This window comes from Sturnira hondurensis, unplaced genomic scaffold, assembly GCF_014824575.4.
Source record: "Sturnira hondurensis isolate 20B ecotype Veracruz unplaced genomic scaffold, ASM1482457v3 Scaffold0006213, whole genome shotgun sequence".
NCBI classification, from domain to species: domain Eukaryota; kingdom Metazoa; phylum Chordata; class Mammalia; order Chiroptera; family Phyllostomidae; genus Sturnira; species Sturnira hondurensis.
In genome coordinates, this window is record NW_028078844.1 from 3,405,698 (window position 1) to 3,427,442 (window position 21,745).

The 21,745-nt window shown below is 34.4% G+C and overlaps 1 protein-coding gene across 4 annotated transcripts in view; it reads left to right on the top strand.

The window, feature by feature from the left end:
* CWF19L2 (CWF19 like cell cycle control factor 2) overlaps positions 1-21,745 on the top strand; it is a 110,588-nt gene that overhangs the window by 25,933 nt on the left and 62,910 nt on the right. For all 4 annotated transcript variants that reach the window (XM_037047727.1, XM_037047729.1, XM_037047726.1 and 1 more), the window contains exon 8: positions 5,564-6,216. In XM_037047727.1, the coding sequence (XP_036903622.1) occupies positions 5,564-6,216 (653 nt within the window). The remainder of the gene's footprint in view (positions 1-5,563; positions 6,217-21,745) is intronic.

Here is a 21,745-nt window from a genome sequence, read left to right on the forward strand (position 1 = left end):
AGGCTTATAGAATATATGCTGTTTCTTTCATATTTACTAATATGGACATAGTAAATGATGTCTTTTAATGATGTACATCATAGTAAATGATGTACTTTAATGACCTTTTAGTATTTCAATTATATTTACTGTTTGTATTTATTATGTACCATTATTTAATAGTCAGTGGAGGGACATTTATATGTTTTTACTTTTTTCTCCTGTTAAATAGCACTGTGCTGACCATTTTTGTAAAATGCATTTTGCATATTTATGTGGATATTTTCTTTCCTTTTTTTTTAATCCTCACTGAGGACATGCTTATTGATTTTAGAGAGAGGGAGAAGGAGGAAGGGAGAGAAAGAGAACCATCGGCGCAAGAGGGAAACATCAATGGGTTGCCTTTTGTACTTACCCCAGCAGGGGACTGAACCTGCAGCCTAGGCATGTACCCTGCCCTGAAATCGATTCTGTGACCTTTTGCTTTATGGGACAATATTCCACCCAACTGAGCCACACCAGCCAGGGCTTACTTGGATATTTTCTTAAGATGAATTACTAAAAATGAAATTGCTGTTTTAAAGGATATAGCAAAGTGAGATATAGATATAGCCAAATTTCTCTACAGAAAGATTGATCAAATTACATTTTCAGTAAAATGACTTTGGTAAACACATTTTTCTTTACTTTTATTTTTTATTATTTTATTAGTAAATTGGAATATTTTTCTTAATTTTTTTAAGGATTTTATTTGTAGATTTTTGGAGAGGGGGAGGGAGGGAGAAAGAGAGGGAGAGAAACATTAATTTGTGGTTGCCTCTCACTCGCCCTCTACTGGGGACCTGGCCTGCAACCCAGGCATGTGTCCTGACTAGGAATTGAACCGGCTACCCTTTGGTTCCCAGTCCGGTGCTCTATCTACTGAGCCACACCAGCCAGGGCTGGAATATTTTTTAATATATTTTCTGGCCATTTGTACTTTTAAGTGAATTGATTCTTGATAGCATTTACCCATTTTTTCTTTGGAATATTGATTTATTTAAGACTTTTTAATAAATCTATATTTCTTCCTCTTAGTTTCATTTAAAAAATAATATTTAACAAATATTTATTGATTGACTACTATGTGTAAAACTATACAGATAAACTAGATGTGGTTCTGGACTTCTAGGATTTGAAGTCCATGTTCTAGTAAGGGAACAAGACATATATAAATGACTTTAATACCAAGCCAACTGCAATAAGAATAGTAATAGAAGAGAAGAACTCTATCAGGATGTGCGGGGGGATGAGAGAGAGGAAGGATTGTGTTTGTCATGGATAAATTTATTTGTACCTTACAAAATACATTAGATTTTTTTCATGACTTAATATTCTTGATATAATTCACTTATAGGCCTTCTCCATTCCCCAAATCGTAAAAATATGCATCTATATTTACTTTGAGTGTTTGTTCAGTTTTATTTTTTATGCATTTATATTTTTCTGTAATAAATATTTGTATATGGTATGAAGTTGACATCTATTTTACCATAAATCTTCAGATTGTTGTTTAAAATATATTGAATGAATTATTCTTTCCTACTAATTTGAAATGACAGATTTATTGTATATTAAACTCTTTTATAAAAAAGGTATTATTTTACTCTCAAACCTATTTTATTAATATTGTTACTTACTGAAATTGCCATCATACTGTTATAATTATTATAATTTTTAGTAACTGATGCAAATAGCAAATAATTATTGAATATCTACTATGTAATGGAGTCTTTTATTAGATATTTAAAAATTAGTTTTTCATTCTTGTATGTTTATATATTTATTTATTTTGCTAAACTTAGAATCATTTTGTCAAGTTCAAGCTTAATAGGAACATTTTCCAAAATTCATTATAACCTTTCAACTCTTTTAGGCATTATGATTTGAATTTAATTGAATGTATAGATAAATTAAGGACAATTAATACCTTATTATGTAGAATCATGTTATCCTGGAATACTAGATATTTTTCTATTTGAATTTTTATTTACACTATTTAGTAAATTTCCCTGTGCATGCAGTTTTTATATGTGTGTATCCTTAAGGATATTTTAAATATTTTCTTCATTTGTATATTGAATCTTTTTTCCCTTCTATTTTCTGATGTGCTGTTGGTGCTGGTCTGCCAGTATTCTAAACTCTGATGTTTTAAGTCCCATAAAATCTAATTCTTAATTGGGTAATCTGGGAAGATAGGTATATACCATTGATTACTACTTTTGGCTTTTCCCCTTCAGTATTACAATATTTGAACTTTCTTGACTTCTCAAATAGAATTTCAGAACTTTGATAAAAACACTGGAAGCTAGTTTTCTTGTTTTTCTGTTTTTAATTGATAACTTCCTATACTTAAGCTGAAGGTAATCATCTTTAAAAAGTATGCATTCAGAGTTTAGTCAGAGATGCTTTTTTGTTTGGTTGCCTTTGTTTTTAAATTAGGAAAAGGTGGCTAATTTTTATGAAATAACTTTATAGGTGTCCTTTGAGATAATATATTTTTTCCTTTTCTTGTTAATGAGATGAGTTATTTTAATAGATTTCCTGATGTTCAAGCATTCTTGCATTCTTTGAATGACTCCTATTTTTAAAAATTTATTTTTTATTACAGTTGCCATTCAATATTATATTAGTTGTGGGTATTTATATAACTTATGAAATGATCCCTAGATAAGGCTACTTTGCAACCCAGCACTATACATATAGTCATTACAGTATTACTGACTTCATTCCCTATGCTGTAATTTACATCCCTGAGACTATTTTTGTAACTGCTAATTTTTAATTTTTAACCATTTCACCTTTTTTTACCCATCTGGCAACCATCAGTTTGTTCTCTGTATATGAATCCATTTCTGTTTTTTTTATTTATTCGTTTTGATTTTAGATTCCACATATAAGTCAAATCATATGCTCTGTCTCTCCTTCTGGCCTGTTTCACTTGGCACAATGCACTCTAGGTCCATTGATGTCACAGATGATAAGATTTCATTCGCCTATTTGGTCATGACATTTCCTTTAATTACTGAATTTATATCTTAATATATTTATATGGCCTTCAGTGATCTTTTTATGTTATTTTTATTAAGTTTTGATAGTAGGAGCTATAATGTTTATTATTTGGATTTTGACATTTTATGTAATTTCTTAATTCTTTAGAACAGTTAAGAGTCATCATAGAATGAGGCATTTTGACCTGGTAGTTAAGAACATTGGCTTTGTAGTCACATGCTCCTGAATTTCAATGTCAGGTTTATTACTCTGTTGCTTTGTGATCTTAGTTAGCTTCACTTCTTTCCCATTTTAAAAGCATGACTATTAGTATCAATCTCAGAGAGTTGTTGTGAATGTTAATAATTATTTGAGTGCTTTTCATATGCCAAGCACTGTTAAAATCTTTGGGTTAAATAAGTTAATTACTTATTTAAGTTATGATAACAGTATGATTGTTCTTTTGTAAATGAGGAAACTGAGGCAGACACAGGTTAAATAACTGAAACAAGATTACATAGTCAACACGTAGATTTGAACATGTAGAGCCTACTAAAATTATGCAATCAATGTAATATAATAAGCATTGAATAAGTTGTGATAATTGCTGTTATTATTGTCTCTATTTTATCATATTTCATAGAATCTAAGAAGCCACTGTATCTAACTGCCTATGAGGAAATACTTTCATTATGAAAATATTTCCTCCACCTCACTGCCATCATTTCTGTTCTATATATGTTGTCACTGAATTTAAGAAACAGTTTAAATCTATATTTTAAAAAATTTTTGAATGAAATGTTATGGATTATGTATGCCTAGTGCAAGGTAATAACTTCAGCATGTTTTGATTCCCCATCTAACAGGTTCAATAAAACCTGTTAGATTTTATTGAAATTAAATTTGAGATTTTAATTTGAGATTTTAATTCCAGTTTGCTGTAAATTTAAAAATTTACATCTTATTCTTGACAATTATGTTAAACTTCTCAACTACCAGAACAATTATTTAGACTTACTCATTGCTTTTGCCATTTGCTTTATAGCGTGTCTTCCTTCCGTTTTTCAGTGATCTTTGCTCTAATTCATTTCTGGTTTGTCATTCTGATCCTGCGTAATTTCCTCTGCCCCTGCCCCCTAAATTAGTAAGTGATTTGCTTTCTGACCTTCTGCATTTTTGAAAATGATTTTCTTTTGTCCATACCAGGGTAGGGTAGCTTGATTGTGAATGGAATGTAGAGTTATTGCCTTAGAATTTTTTTTAAATTGATGTTTATTTTATTATCTTATAACATTTGGTATTGTAGATAAGAAGTTGTTAACAGTCTTACTTTCTTTTCTTTGTAGGTAGTGTGTTATTCATTTACCTATTCCCATCTGTTTATATGCTCTGTATGTGAATTTTGAGGCTCAGGAATTAGGGTTTTTAATGTGTGAGTCTTTGTGTGCTTCATCTTCTTCCCTCTCCTAAGGGTGTTGGGTGAGCCCTTTGGATCTAGAAAATTAGTTGGGGAAATTTTCTTACATTATTATATTTTGTTAGTGCTTTCTTCTCTCTTTGCTCTTTCTTTCTGGAAGTACTAGTACATTCATGTTAAATTATCTTCGATTAACTGTCCATATTTTTTTCTTGTAACATATCTATTTACCATCTTTTCCTAAGTATAGAGAATTCCTGGGCTACTGTTGAATCCACTAATTTGTATTCAGTACTTTTGATTTATCCACTCGCTGTATCTGCATGCTTATAGACACACAATTTTTATTTACAAGTCTTTCTTGTTCTCGAACTCTGCTTTTTTCCATGGAGTCTGTTATGTTTTTGGCAATGTGCAATGGCAACTGCTTGAATCTCAGTGATGATAGAAATTATTTTAAATAATTATTTTACTGTCTTCTGTATTATATATTTTACTTAAGAGGCTTCTTTTAACTTCCCAGATTTCTTTAATTTGGTAAATTTTCATTGATTAGTCATATTTTTTAAAGTATTCATTTTGAGGCAGTATAGTAGTTTGCTTGGCTGCCAGACCAAAGTTCTACAGACTGAATGCTTAAACAAAAAAACATTTATTTTCTTTCAGTTCAGGAGAATGGAAGTCCAAGCTCTAGGTGTCAGCAGGTTTGGTTTCTTCTGAGGCCTCTCTTTTTGGCTGCCTTCCCAAGGTGTTCTCACATGTTATTTTCTCTGTATTCTTACCTGGCATCTTTGTGTGTCCAAATTTCTTTTCACAAGCACATCAATCAGAGCGGATTGGGGCCTAACTTAACAACCTCATTTTAAGTCACTTGGAATCACCTCTTTTAAGGCTGTTTCTCAGTATGGTCACGTTCCGAGGTATGATGGGTTAGAACTTCAACATAAAACTTTGGTCTGGGAGAGGGGAGGCACTGTTCAGCCCATACCAGGTAGGGTGATTGGCCTTTCTTCCCCTTTTGTTGGTTTTTTCTTTCATTGTGCTTCAACAGTGCATCATGGCACAGAGTCATATAGGGTGTAAGTTATTGAACCTTTTAAAATTTTATATATCTTCTTAATTTTTTCTCTTTTTTAGTCAATGGAAATATTTCAGTCGAAATTAGAAGAAGCTGAAAAAACTGCATCCACAAAAGAAGACTGTAGAAGAGAACGTTGGAGGAAGCCAGCATATTCAGAAAAAGCACAAAGTGGTCAAGAAAGTAGAAAATCAGACTTGATAGAATCTAATAAAAATTTAAGGGATAGATACAGTTCAACAGGTATGACTAGTAATGAAGATAAGTTTTGTGGTGATGAAAAAGATAATAGATCTGGGCCTTCAGAAACATATAGAAGAGACTTTAATTCAAGGCAAAATAAAGAGTTTTCTTCTCTTGGAAATTTGAGACCTAAATTTTTAAGACCTTCTGATGACAAAGAACTTTCATATCACTGCAAGAGGAGAAATTTTGAACCATCTGGTTCATCTTCAGCACTGGCTTCTAAGGGTTCTGTGCATTTTGGTTTTCAAAAACCCACAGAGAACAGCAAAGAAAGTTTATTATCACAGGTTCATTTTGATGAGAGAGGAAAGAGGAAACATTCAAATCAAAAGCCATTAGAAACCTCTCGTGGTGTTGACTATGGACACACTTCAGAAGATGCAAAAGAAAAATCACAGAATGAAAGCTTGAGGGATGACTCTCTGAAAAAAGAATGTCTACAGGACACCGAGTCTTCATTTGCTGGGTATTTTGTCATTTGTTTTTTAAACTGATAATATTAAGGTCTGTATGATTCAGAGAAGTGAACTGTATTTTTAGAACATCTGTTGTTAATTAGATGTGAGTTATGATCTCTTAAATTTGGTGGAAGAGATAAGATATGCACATTTAACAATTCAGTCATTTCATTTTATGGATTGCATTTCATTTCACAGTTTTATTTAACATAAAAAGCTGGAAGAATTCAATATCTATATTTGCTTAAAATTTGTTGCCTTTTTGCAACTTAAACTGAAGAAGTTAATAATCCTTTTAAGCGGATAGCTACAGGAAACATTTTGGTATGTTACTGTTTCCATGTTACTTTCAAAAGGAATGGTTCCATTAAGAATAATTATAATTGTAAATCTCCCATGTCTACTAGCGGTTTGGAAGACTGAAGGAAAATATGTTGCCATAGCCTAAATGAAAAGTGAAAAAGGAATGTGAAAGATCCTGCACAGGGCAGCATGAATTGTATAGTGGTGGTTTTACAGAGGAAAAACATAATCTACTTTTCATTGTTAACAGGTTTTAAAGCTAGTGTTAGAGTTTTCAAAGCAAAATATAGGTAGGATAGTGGTTGTATCTGTAATAACTAGAGAAATAGGTAGTACATACTGGTTTTATTATTCTTGTATTTATTATATACTTATACATAGGGCTGGGTCAGTAGAATAGGAAACCCAGTTAGAGTGGAGTCAGACCTAGGACGACTTGAGTTAGCCATAGAGGTAGGTCTGTAGGAGATAACTGTAAGTAGAAAATTAGTATCCAAAGGATAATGACTAAATTATACTTGAATGATCAAAATATGTTTAAAATATCACCAAATGAATGTGACACTAAAGGAAGAGGTTTTAGGAAATAATAGGAGTCAGTGGTGGCAGGCATAGGTTTTAAGCATTGTGGTCCTGGGTCGTAAGTCTGATAAATTGCTTTTGTTAATGACTCCATCTGAAGCTGTGCATTATAAAGCACAGTGTGCTGCTTTCAGTGGAAGGAAGATGGCAAAATTTGGACAGTTAAATGGGCTCTGGTTCAAGCCAGGGCTTTGCTCCTGGGAAACCAAAGGAGAAACCTAGTTGTATTGATTTTATAAAGATGGCAGGGATTAGAGAATGTTTAAGGCTGTGTGCCTGTATAATTGACCAGGCTTTACTCCAGATAGTCAAGAGGGTAGTCTCTTTCCAGTCCCCAGCTGTTAGTGGGATGAAGCTCTTATTTCCTGATTCCATTAGGATGGACAACACTTGGATCATCTGTAGGTCATCCAATTCTGTGACTGCAGCTAAGCAGATTGTGTGCAGCAGCCGTGCACTCTCTAAGATTCTTGGTCTTTCTCTGGTTGCTTCATATTTGCATGTTATATTTAAATGGTAAGCTTCTGGTACATGTATTCTAATACAGGCATTTACTAAAAGCCATGTTTTTTGGTACGAAGACAGTATTCTTTGTTAGCTGCAGTAATTTTGATGTTGCAGATGGTTTGACGCTTTCCACAAATTCCTTGATTAACTGGAGGGGGAAAGAACAATCTAGGAGTCATCCACATGTGTACACCCTGAGGTCAAAGTAAGAGGCCAGCACAGGACCCTGAAGAATGCCTGTTTTTAGGGACTGGAAAGATTTCATTGAAGGATTATTAGAAGCTCTTAGTTTATCTCAACGTTATCCTGGGCTGGTGGTATATGTTGAATTCTTTATAAAATGTCAGAGTTTTAGACATTAATCAGTTTAGAACTGATTAATTTTAGGACTAGAAAAAAAATCATAGAATTGATTTTAGAGTTAGAAGAAATCATGATCTGACGCCTACATTTTTCAGGTGCAGAAATTAAGGTAACTGAGGTTATGAACTGCATACTGTTATGTAACTAGGGCTGCCAGATTCAGCAAATAAGAAAAAGTTCCTTGCAATATTTGGACATACCTGTACTAAAATATTTGTTATCTGGAATTCAGATTTAATTGGGTATAATGAATTTTATCTGCAACTATATGTGTCAGTCATTTCCTGGGTCTGTGATCTTTTTACAAGAAAGAACATATAATTATATGTTTGTAATATAATTATATACAAAAAACGTTATATATGTGTGATGTAGTTTCACAGTGCATGTACTATTTTGACCCTTGTTTTTTCCAGCCAATATATCTTAAATATCTTTTTACATCAGCCTATATGTATGTACTTTTTTCATTTTAAAGGCTCCTTCATATTCTACTATAAAACTTCAATAGCTCCTGGACAAAATAGGTTTGTAGTTTGTTGCTCTTACAAATAATGTTGCACTGAATATTTTGTATCTGCCTCTTTGCACACTATTTAAGTATCGCTGTAAAATGAATTCCAAGGAGTGGAATTATGTTTTGTTGTATTAACCGATTTACACTCTTACCAGTCATACATGAGAATGACTTTTTTCCTTCTTTGCTGATAGTGTTATTGAACTTGTTAATTTTTGCCATAGACATTGTTGAGCAACAGGAACTCTCTTTGATTTACATATAAGTATGAGTGAAGTTGGTTGTATTTTTATAAATGATCATTTGTATTTTTTGTTAACTAATGTTTTGCCTATTTTTTTTTACTCTTTTTGCGAGAACTCTTTATAGTTGTCATGCAATGTATATTGTTTTTTTGTCATTTATAGTTTTCCATTTCTTTATTTTTCTTTTTTTATTCATTCTTTCATTCATTCTTAATGTGATCATATTTATCATTCTTTTTTTTTTGTCCTTTTTGGGTCCTATAGCATTGGCCCACATGATTAAGAACTTTAAGCTTATTATCCTTAGAAATAAAATGTGTTTGTATATAGTTTGTTTTGTGGGAAAATATGTTAGCTATGTATTTTGAGGAATTTGAAACCTAGAGTAGTAAATAATATGAACAAAACTAACGTGATGTCCTTAATTTAGATTTTATAAAGTTAATATAAGGAATTCATATTATGTAATACTTTAATCTTTGAGTATCATTCTTGGCAGTTCATTATTGTGGCCTGGATACACAAAAGAAGGATGCCCGGTTCTAAAGGCTTTAAAGAGTCATGAGAGCCTTAGACCAGAGACAATATTTGAGGATAAGTGGTGAGAAAAGAATAATTAAAGGAAAGAGATCTTGGAACACTGTCAGCGTGCAAAAAAAATCGCAATATCATATACTTAAGGTTTTAGAAAGGTCGTTGGGATAGAGCTCTTTTAGGTATTTGAACCTCTTTTGGTTACTTGTTCATCAGAAGTTTCCAGCCAGAGCGGTGTTTGTGTGTGTGTTGTAAAGAGAACACATTTTAATGTGAAAATAGGATTTTCTTTTTAGAAATTAATTATGAAAAAGACTTCTGAAATAGCAGGTATCCTGGAAAATGAGAAAAGCTTATCCTTTTCTCTCTTTTGTAGGATAATTGCACATACCATGGAGGTGTTTCTTTTAGAGCGCGTACTCATCCTTGTAAAATCTTACGGAAAGTGAGGGTCCATTCTGCACTGTTGGCTGCAGAGCAGTTCCCTGGTATTAGCGAGATGAAGTAGTGTATTCCTTGGTTGATGTGTGCCCACCAATTCTTATGTAATATCTTTATGTGATACCTATTACTGTCTTATTAAGTGTATTAAGTATCTATTAATATTTAACATATTAAGCATTAGACATTTTTAGAATTCTAGTATATCCTTTCATTTATCCTCACTTATTCATCTACTAATAAACAATGTAATTCCTGTTAGAAAATATTCCCACTCCTCAAAATGTTGTAGAGCGTGAATTTCATGACAGTGAATGTGGCCTGTTTTAAAGGTCTATTGTGCTTCCAATATCTTCTTGAAACTTGTGAGCTTTGGTTGGATTTTAGCATATCTTCATTTTCCTCTTTTGATTGAATGTTTAAACTTGTATCAAAAAGTGAAGGGGAAGAGTAACATTTCTCAAAAAAAGGGCAGGGTCAAGTAAAATACAAAGATGTACCTTTATTTTTTTTTTTTAGCATTTTATTTATTTATTTTTTAGATTTTGTTTATTTATTTTTAGAGGGGAAGGAGAGAGGGAGAGAAACATCAATGTATGGTTGCCTTTTGTGCATCCCCTGCTGGTAGTTAGCCTGCAAGGAACCTGTTTGCAACCCAGACATGTGCCCTGACTGGGAATCGAACCACGATCATCTGGTTCGCAGGCCCGCGCCCAATCCACTGAGCTACGCCAGCCAGGGCTTCAAAGATGTACCTTTAGATAAACAGTAATAGAGGTCATTAGCAATTTGCTTAACCGTATTATTATTGGCCCTGGCCTCTGTGGCTAAGTCACTTGGAATATTATCCTGTGCACTGGAAGGTCACAGGTTTGATTCCCAGTCAGGGCACATGCCTCGGTTGTGGGTTCAGTCCCTGGTTGGGTCATGTAGCAGGGGCAACTGATTGATGTTTCTATCTTGTATGGATGTTTCTCCTTTCTCTCCCTCTCTTCCCCACTCTAAAAATCAATAAGCATGTCCTTGGGCGAGGCTTAAAAAAAGCATCATTGCAAAAGAGGATTTATAAGCTAGATTTCATAGACTAAGTTATGATTACAGGTTATGAAATGATAGAGATAGAAAGTATATGTGGCATCTATGGATTAAATGAAGTGCCTCCTCACTCTCTACCTTTTTTTCTTTTAAGATGAAAATACTTGAGTGTGTTTATATTTTAATGGGAAAGAGTCAGTGTCATTTTCAGAAGAAGCTAATACATGGAGAGATGATAGAAGAACTAATTGAGCGATACCCCAAGATTAGTGTGGATGAATATAGGATCCTAGGATCCAGTGTACTCATACAAAATAGAAGCGTTCACTTTGGGTGGCAATGTTAAAGAAATGGAAATTGTGGCTACAGGTTCTGGGTGACAGGAGAAAATTACGGGAATTCTTTTCTGAGGACTTAGTGCTTTTCAACATACCATCCCCAGAATTTTAGTGTTCCCTTTTTGGTCTATATATGGACTACAATGAATATGGTAGCTTCAGAAAAAAAAAAGTAATGTAACAAAGTTCACATTACAGCTCACACAACTGAAATGTCCTCACCTTGTTTGACCTACTGAGATTAGGTTATTTTACTTTTACCAAAAATATTGCTAAACCTTTGGAACACAGTCATCTTAAAATTGTTAATCCACTTGCACATCATGATTGCTTTAAGTATTCCTTGGAAACTGGAAGTTTGAGAAACAGATTGTTTCTTTCATTCATTCAAATTTGAGAAAATATGCTCTGAAGGGGAGGTTATTTTTGTATCAGGGATGTCTCTTGGAACTAACTTATATGATGTTGACAAATGCTTTTTGCTTTTCATCTTACATTTTATGGATGCTTCTACTTAAATCTGGTTATATAAAAATAATTGACATGGTATCTGCCTTGAAAGACCTCACAAGATTGAAGAGGCAGTTATATAGACATGTGAACAGATATGGTACATAAATGCCAAGATATTTATGAGTACAGGTGGTTAACAGTTACAGTACTTGCATTCAAGAAGGGGCAATTTAACTCTTCTGGGTTAAGATTAAGAGGAACAGAATCCAGGAAAGTTGTGTGGAGAAAAGTAGTGAGTTTTTTGAAGGGTAACCCATTAGGCACTACCTGGGGAAGGGCAGCCAACATTGAGGGAAAATGTGGAGAGAGAGGGCATGATATAGTTCAGCATTTAGTGTTTTGGAACATAGGTACAGTAGCATCTTTAAATCTTGTTAGAATGCTTAGCATGCATTAGCTTCTGTACTGAGTGGGAGAAAAATGGGTAAGCAGATAGTACAGATATTGCCTTTTTTGTCCTATAAATGGCTCCTGAAGCATTTTTATGAGTTGGACAATATCCTGTAGTGATAGGGAATAAATATCTCAAGGATTTGAAATACATCGTACTTGGATTTTAGATTCCAAGGTAGTGTGAAGGTTAGTTTGGGAAGTGGAACAGATTTAAGGCTGATATTGCTCATTGGGAGAATATAGCTAAGAGAAAAGCAGTCATGAGCCAGAGGAGTGAATGTAGAGGAGGAGCTTGGATGGCAGCTGTGACTCAGTGAGGAAGCTTTTAATTTGTGGCCCCTCCAAAGGATTTGGTTACTTCTTACCTGTGCACCAGCTCTAAACCCTGTTAAACTGTTCATGACCAGATTTCACAATTGGATTTGAAGCATGATGAACAAAGCACTGATTGGAGAGGATTCTTCTTTGAATCAGTAATTGGCTTTCACTGGCAAAGGGGACTAACCTTTCTGAGAGTACCATGTTAAGTGTTCTGTTTTGGGAATGTTTGTTTCTTTTACTCATTCAGTTGTGGGGAAAAAAGTATCTGGTGTGAACAGGGGCTTATTTTTATATCTGACATGTCCCTTGGAATTTAAATTAGATAACTTTATAAATTCTTTTTTTTTAATTATTTATTTATCTTTAGAGGGGAAGGAGAGAGGGAGAGAAACATCAATGTATGGTTGCCTTTTGCACATCCCCTGCTGGGAGTTGGCCTGCAGGGAATTGGCCTGCAACCCAGGAATGTGCCCTGACTGGGAATCGAACCGCAATCCTCTGGTTCGCAGGCCTGTGCTCAATCCACTGAGCTACACCAGCCAGGGCTTATAAATTCTTTTTGTTCATATTTCTATAAATATATTGCTATAGTTACTGTAATATTTTTATACATTATTACATTTAATCCTGGTAAGGTGAGGGTAACTATTAATCATTTTGTCGACTCTATGGCCTCCAGGAGGTTACGGTACTTGCCTGACCATGAAGCTAATACATGGCAGGGTATGGATTTGAACTCATGTGAACTTGACTGCAAACTTCTTATAATACTAAGAGGGATTTCTTGAAGGGATGGTGCAAGATAATGATTGGTGTTCTAAAGAAGTAGCTTTTAGTGCTTTATTAAAAATTTGCATTAGTAACTCAGAATTTAGGAGTCTGTTTTTAGGTATTTATACTTTTATTTTGGTGCATATCTGTTAGTAGGCATGATTCCCTTGACATTTGATGTAGTCGTTTATTAACATTTCTAGTCCTTCTCAGAAGGAAATGGATTGATGGGTGCCTTTGGGCCTTAATTTTTTTTGACTTTATCAAATTTCAGCTTACTTGCAGAATGGCTGATTTTCAAAATAAGTGAACTCAGTAAGAACTCCTGTGTGGGCTTGTATCTGAATTGTAATGAACATCCATTGGATTAACAGAGAAAGTTTTTGAGAAATACTGGGGAAACCACCCCCTCATCCATTTTCTTCTTCCTCCATTTTTTAATTTTCTCAGTTGGCTGGTGTTGAGATGAAAATAGATGAACTAGGATGGGACTTTGTAGGGGAAAAAAAACCCCTGGTCACTGAAGAAAAGTGGAAAAAAGAATGAAAAGCAGCCAGGAATGTTTCTCACTTAGGAATCTGGCAGTGGTGGCAGACTGTGGGGCAGGCCGGCTTCTGAGAGAATAATTGCACTGATACTCTTGGGAATGGGCACGACTGTTAATTTGTTTTACATTGTACATGCATATAAAAATTTAATATTTATAAATTCCACATAAAGGACAGGAATAGTAAATTTTTAAAGCAGAGAATTTTGGAATTAACTGAATGGGAAAGAATGCAAATTGAGAAAAATTATGTTGATTAGTAAGTCAGAATTTTTATTGAAATATGATTGGGTTGCCTGGAATTCAAACAAATTACATTTACAAGACAATAGAAATGACTTGTATCTCAGAATTTAATTTAAAAGAGTGATTGGAAACTATTTTCCATACAAAAAAAAGGACAGCTAATGATATCAGCAGTACCTCAATCCACAGAAGCGTATAAAAAGTAATGAAGTTATCCTCTTTACACAAATGCATGCCCATACTGTTTGTCTTGATTAGTTTTTAAAATGTACACTGAAAGACCTTGAGGGGAACAAAAATATGTTACTTTCTAATGATGTTTTACGTGAAAAATTTAGGTGTCTTAGTTTCAACACCAGAATACTGCCTTTCTTTTCACCAATATGAGAATAAAAGCTCAAATGGTGTCTCTGAAAAGATGTTATTTTTGTGCCCAAAAGAAATTCACTATTTAAAAGTAATTTTCATATACGGTTGGTTATTAGGTCAGGTTTTGATTCGGAAGTCTGTTTATGTATTTTTCTATTACTTTCTCAGAATGTATGTTGAAAACTCAGATTAATTTCAGTAGAGTATGATGATTTCTGAGAATTCATAGAAACTTAATATCATAGATACACTCTTTATATTTGAAGTTTATAACAAAATTTTTTTTCTGTTTTTTAAATTTTTTATTACTCTCCTGTGATGATTTTTAAAAACAACTTTACTGAGTCTTGACTGTTGTAGCTCAGTGGATTGAGATTGGGCCTGCGAATCTAAGGGTTGCCGGTTCAATTCCCAGTCAGGGCACATGCCTGGGTTGCGGGCCAGGTCCAGTAGGGCCTGGATTTTTAGAACATCTGTTGTTAGTAGGGGGCGCTCGGGAGGTAACCACAGACTAATGTTTCACTCCCTCTCTTTCTCCCTTCCCCTCTCTCTAAAAGTAAATAATTAAAGTCTTTAAAGAAATAAGTAAAAACTTTATTGAGGTATAATTGACATATAATAAGTTGCACTTATACTCTGGAGTGTGCAATTTGGTGAGTTTTGAAATATGTATATTCCAACAAAACCATCATTCCCAAAAGTTTCCTGGTACCCTTTCATAATCCCTCGCTTCCACCTGTCTCCATACCCTTCCAACCCCTTTAGACAACCATTTATCTTCTTTGTTTCATTAAAGACTTGTTCACATTTTTTGAAGTCTTACATACATGGGGTCATATTTCACACTTTCTTTCTGGTCTGACGTCTTTTACTAAGCATAATTTTCAGTTTTGTCCATTTTGTTGTTTATAACAGTAGCTCATCCCCCCCCCCCTTTTTTTTTGGATGAGTAGTATACTACTGTTAGGTATATCACAACTTGTTTTTCCATTCCTGCATTGGTGGATGTTTAGAATATTTCCAGTTTGGAGCTATTGTAAGTACAGCTGCTTTGAACTTTCAGCTACAAATCTTTGTAGGTATGGGGCTTCTTTTCCTTTTGAGTAAATACCTAGAAGAGGAATGGCTAGATCATGTGGTAACCACAGGTTTAAATGTTGAGAAACTGGATGTTTCACCACATGATTGTATCATTTTACATTACCACCAAAAATACATGAGACTTTTAGTTCCTCTGTAATCTTCCAGGAACTTGTAATGGTCAGTCTTTTTAATTTTAACTATTCTGGTGGATGTGTAGAAGTGTCTCTTCAGGGCCTTAATTGCATTCCCCTAATGACCACTGATGTTGAGCATCTACTCATGTGCTTATTTGTCATCCAGATATCTTTTTGTAAGTGCTTATAGATTGTGTAGTATTTTTAGTTCTCTCAGCTCTTTGTTGGTCATTTGTATCTTTTGTATTTTTTGATCAGTAAGGCTAGAACTTTATCAGTTTTATAGAATGTCTTAACCAGCTTTTGGTTTCACTGCATGTCTTTATTCTGCTTTTTACTAATTCTACTCTGATCTTATTTTTTTCTTGTATTTTGCTTATTTGAAGTTTATTTTGCTCCTTTTTCTGCTTTATTGGTTATAAGCTGATATCATTAATTTGAAAACTTTTCTAACAAATATTTAGTGCTATAAATTTCTGCATAAGCAGTGCTTTAGCTGCATCTGACAAATTCTGATACGTTGTATTTATATTTCCATTCAGTTCCAAATACTTTAAAATTTCTCTTTGATTTTGTTCTTGTCCCATGGGTGATTTATAGGTAAGCCATAGGTATGCTATTTAGTTTCCAAATAGTTGAAGACTTTTCCAGTGATCTTTGTTGATGGTTTCTAATTTAATTTCATTGTGGTCCGACAACATAGTTTGTATGACTTGATTCCTTTAAATTTACTGAGACTTGTTTTATGACTCAGAATATTGTTTAGCTTGGTAAATATTTGGTGTACACTTAGAAAGAATGTGTTTCCTACTGTTTTTGTGTGGAGTGTTCCTGAATGTCTGGTAGGTTTAGTTGATGGTGTTATGCTCATCTTTTATATCTTTGCTGATTTTTTAGATGCTTGTTCTATTAAGTACTGAGAGTAAAGGGTTGAAGTCAGTTGTAATTGTAGCTTTGTCTGTTTCTCTTGACAGTTTTGTCAGTATTTTGAAGCTCTATTATTAGGTGCATAATGTTTAGAGATTCTTCTGTGCACTTGATGTCTTAACCTCTTCTTTATGAAGTGACTTTTTTTGGTCTCTAGTGATATTTTTTATTCTGTACTCTAATTTATCCAATATTAAAGAAGCCACTTCAGCTTTCTTTTGACTAGTTTTAAAACATGATATATCTTTTCCCATTCTTTTATGTTTAACATATTTATGCCTTATAGTACATTCTTGTAGTTGAGTTTTGCTTTGTTATTCGTATGACGGTTTTTGCTTTTTAATTTAGGTGTTTAGACCATTTATATATAATGTGGTATAATTAGGTTCCAATCTGTCTTTACTTATTTGTTTTCTATTTATCCTGTCCTTTGTATTCTTTTTCCTTTGTATCTGGCTTCTTTTGGATTGAGTACTTTTTGTGATTGTTTCATTCCTCTTATTGCTAATCTTTCTTAGGGCAGTAAGCCAGAGCAGCTGTATGTTCCAGGAATATGACATTGGATTGAAATTTCTCTTTTCTTTTGTGAAGCTTCCATAGTATAGACTTGGTACATTATATTAATTGTAAATTAGTTTCAGTTGTCTGAATAATTCTGGGTTGACTTTGCAAAAGGACACATGATCATCATTTTTATTCTTTGAATGTAGTTAAATATGTCATTTCTTTAGATTATCAGTGGTATCACATTGGATGAAGAGTTTCTGCAGTTGTGTGTAATGGCCTGATTACAGTGTTTTTATTTATTTTTACTTGCTTGTATTAGAATGTGTATGGGAAAATTAAATAATGAATAGTTGACATATTTTTTTAAATTTTAATTGTTGTTCAAGTATAGTTTTTTGTTTTTACTCCCATCACAGCCCACCCACCTAGCCCTCCCCCTTCCCTCCCATTTCCACCCCCCTGTTTTTGGCCATGTGTCCTTTATATTTGTTCCTGTAAAACCTTCCCCCTTTCCCCTGAAACTCCCTCCCCTCTCCCCTCTGGACACTGTCAGCCTGTTCTCTATTTGAGTGTCTTTGGTTATATTTTGCTTGTTTGTTTAGGTTCATGTTAAAGGTAAGATCATGTGGTATTTGTCCTTCAACACTTGACTTATTTCCCTCAGCATAATGCTTTCCAGTTCTGTCCATGCTGTTGCAAAGGGTAGAAGCTCCTTCCTTCTTTCTGCTGCATAGAATTCCATTTTGGAAATGTACCATAGTTTTTTTATCCATTTACTGATGGGCACCTAGGTTGCTTCCAGTACTTGGCTATTGTAAATTGTGCTACTATGAACATTGGGGTGCACAGGTGCTTTTGGATTGGTGTTTCAGGGTTCTTAGGGTATAATCCTAGCAGTGGAATTGCTAGGTCAAAAGGCAAATCCATTTTTTAGTTTTCTGAGAAAATTCCATACTGTTTTCCATAGTGGTTGTACCAATCTGCAATCCCACCAACAGTGAACTAGGGTCCCCTTTTCCCCACAACCTCTCCAATACTTGTTGTTGCTTTGTTGATGATGGCCATTCTGACTGGTGTGAAGTGGTATCTCATTATGGTTTTAATTTGCATCTCTCTGATAGCTAGTGGTATTGAGTGTCTTTTCATGTGTCTCTGGATCTTCTGTATGTCCTCTTTGGAGAAGTGTCTGTTCAAGTCCTTTGCCCATTTTTAAAAAAAATATATATTTTATTTATCTTTAGAGGGGAAGAGAAGGAGAGAAATATCAGTGTATGGTTGCCTCTCGTGAGTCCCCTTCTGGGAACTGGCCTGTAACCCAGGCATGTGCCCTGACTGGGAATCAAACCGCGATTGTGTGGTTCACAGGCCCGCTCTCAATCCACTGAGCTACACCAGCCAGGGCTCATTTTTTTAATTGAGTTGCTTGTCTTAGAGTAGAGTCATGGAAGTTCTCTATATATTTGGAGATTAAACCCTTGTCTGAGGTATCATTGGCAAATATGTTTTCCCATATGGCTGGTTCTCTTTTATTTTAATACTGTTTTCATTAGCCTTGCAGAAGCTTTTTTCTTGATGCGATCCCATTTGTTTATTCTTTCCTTTATATCCCTTGCTCTAGGGGACATAACAGTAAAAATGTTGCTGCATGAAATATCTGAGATTTTCCTGCCTATGTTCACCTTTAGGACTTTAATGGTGTTACATCTTATATTTAAATATTTTATCCACATTGAATTTATTTTTGTGTATGGTGTAAGTTGGTGTTTGAGTTTCATTTTTTTATATGTAGCTCTCCAGATCTCCCAACACCATTTGGTGAAGAGGCTATTTTTACTCCATTTTATGTTGCTGCCCCCTTTGTTGAATATGAATTGACCATAGACTCTTGGGTTTATTTCTGGGCTCGCTGTTCTATTCCATTGGTCTATGTGCCTGTTTTTATGCCAGTACCAGCCTGTTTTAATTACAGTGGCCTTGTAATACAGTTTGGTATCAGGTATTGTGATCCCTCCTACTTTGTTCTTCTTACTCAAAATTGCAGCAGCTATTTGGGGTCATTTATGATTCCATATAAATTTTTGAAGTGTTTGTTCTATGTCTGTGAAATATGCCATTGGTACTTTAATAGGTATTGCATTGAATATGAAAATTGCTTTGGGTAGTGTGGACATTTTGATGATGTTAATTCTTCCAATCCATGAACACAGTACATGTTTCCATTTGTTTGCATCTTCCTTGATTTCTTTCTTCAGTATTGTGTAGTTTTCTGCGTACAGGTCTTTGACCTCCTTGGTTAGGTTTATTCCTAGGTATTTAATTTTTTTTCTGCTATATCAAATGGGATTTTTCTTGATTTCTGCTTCTGCTGTTTCATTGTTGGTATACAAAAATGCCTTTGATTTCTGGATATTGACTTTGTATCCCACTGTTTTTTCAAATTCATTTATTAGGTCGAGAGGTTTTTTTGGCAGAGTCTGTATGATTTTCCATGTACACTATCATGTCATCTGCAAACAGTGACAGTGGTTTCCTCCTTTCCGATTTGGATGCCTTTTATTTCCTTTTGTTGTGTGATTCCCGTGGCTAGGACTTCTGCTACTATATTGAATAGAAGTAGTGAAAGTGGACAGCCTTGTCTTGTTCCGGGTCTTAGTGGAAAAGATTTTAGTTTTTGCCCATTGAGTATGATGTTGGTTGTGGGTCTCATATATGGCTTTTATTATGTTGAGGAATGCTCCTTCTATTTCCACTTTGCTGAGTGTTTTTTATCGTAAATGGGTGCTGTACCTTATCAAATGCTTTTTCTGAATCTGTTGGTATGATCATGTGTTTTTTGTCTTTGCTTTTGTTTATGTGGTATATTATAGTTACTGATTTGTGAATGTTGAGCCATCCTTGCATCCCTGGGATGAATCCCACTTGGTCATGGTGTATGATCTTTTTAATGTATTGTTGGATGTGGTTTGCCAATATTTTGTTGAGGATTTTAGCATCTATATTCATTAGTGATATTGCCCTGAAGTTTTCTTTCTTTCTTGTGTCTTTATCTGGTTTGGGGATTAGGATGATGTTGGCTTGAAAAAGAGTTTGGGAGTCTTCCATCATTTTGAATTTTTTGGAATAGTCTGTGAAGGATAGGGGTCAGCTCTTCCTTAAATTTTTTTGTAGAATTCTCCTGTGAAACCATGTGGTCCAGGGCTTTCATGTGTCGGGAGTTTTTTGATTACTGTTTCAATTTCTTCTGCTGTTATTGGTCTGTTTAGGCTTTCTGCTTCTTCTTCATTGAGTTTTGGTAGATTATATTTTTTTAGAAATTTGTCCATTTCACCTAGGTTTTCAGATTTCTTGGCATACAGTTCTCCATAGTAATTTCTTACAATCCTTTGTGTTTCTGTGGTGTGAGTTTTAATCTCTCCTCTTTCATTTTTGATTGGGTTTATTTGGGTCTTCTCTCTCTTTTTCTTGATGAACCACCTTGAAGGCTTGTCAATTTTGTTTATCTTTTCAAAAAACAGCTTCTAGGTTCATTGATCCTTAGAATTGTGCTTTTAGTCTCTATGTCATTTAATTCTACTCTGATCTTGGTTATTTCTGTCTACTTGCTCTGGGTTGTCTCTGTTGTTGTTCCTCGAGTTCTTGTAGGTGTAAGGTTAGGTTGTTTGATTGAAATGTTTCCATCTTTTTTAGGTAGGCCTGTATTCCTATGAACTTCCCTCTCAGGACTGCGTTCGCTGTGTCCCATACATTTTGAGTTGTTGTAAGTTCATTTTCATTTGTTTCCAGAAGCTTTTTGATTTCTTCTCTAATTTCATTCTTGACCCAAACAATTTCATTCATTGTTTAATAGCATGCTATTCAATCTCCATGATTTTGAGTGTTTGGGGATTTTTCTCTTGGGGTTGGTTTCTATTTTCAGTCCCTTGTGGTCAGAGAAAATGCTTGATATGATTTCAGTTTTCTTGAATTTGTTGAGGGTTGTTTTGTGTCCTGTCATGTAGTCTATCTTTGAAAATGTTTATGTGCATTTGAAAAGAATGTGTATTTAGCTTCTTTGGGGTGAAGGGCTCTGTATATATTAGTTAAGTCCATTTCATCTAGGGTGTTGTTCAATGCCACAATATTTTTGTTGATTTTTCGGGGAAGATCTGTCCATTTTTGACAGTGGGGTGTTAAAATCCCCAACTATAATTGTGTTGCTGTCAGTATTATTCTCAAAGTCCTCCAAGATTTTCTTTATACATTTGGGTGCTCCTATGTTGAGTGCATGTATATTTACGATGTTAGTGTCTTCTTGGTGGAGTCTTCCCTTGAGTATTATGAAATGACCTTCTGGGTCTCTCTGTATGGCCCTTTTTTGAAGTGTATTTTGTCTGATATGAGTATTACTACCCCAGCTTTTTTTTATGTCCATTTTCTTGGAAAATTTGTTTCCACCCCTTCACTTTTAGTCTGTGTTGGTCTTTTGTCCCGAGGTGGGTCTTTGTAGGCAACATACATGTGAGTCATGCTTTCTTATCCACTCAGCTATTCCGTGTCTTTTGATTGGAGCATTTAATCCATTTACAGTTAAGGTTATTATTGATAGGTACTTATTCATTGCCATTTTTGTACCTGAGTTCCTCTCTGTCTCTCTCTTTTCCTTCCTTTCCTTAAAGCAGTCGTTTTAGCATTTCCTGCAGAGCTGGTTTGGTGGAGGTGTATTCTTTTAGACTTCTTCTGTCTTGGAAACTTTTTATTTGGCCTTCTATCTTGATTGAGAGCCTTTCTGGGTAAGGTAGCCTTGGTTGCAGGCCTCTGGTTCTCATTACTTGGAATATTTCTTGCCATTCTCTCCTTGCTTAGAGTGTTTCCATTGAGGAGT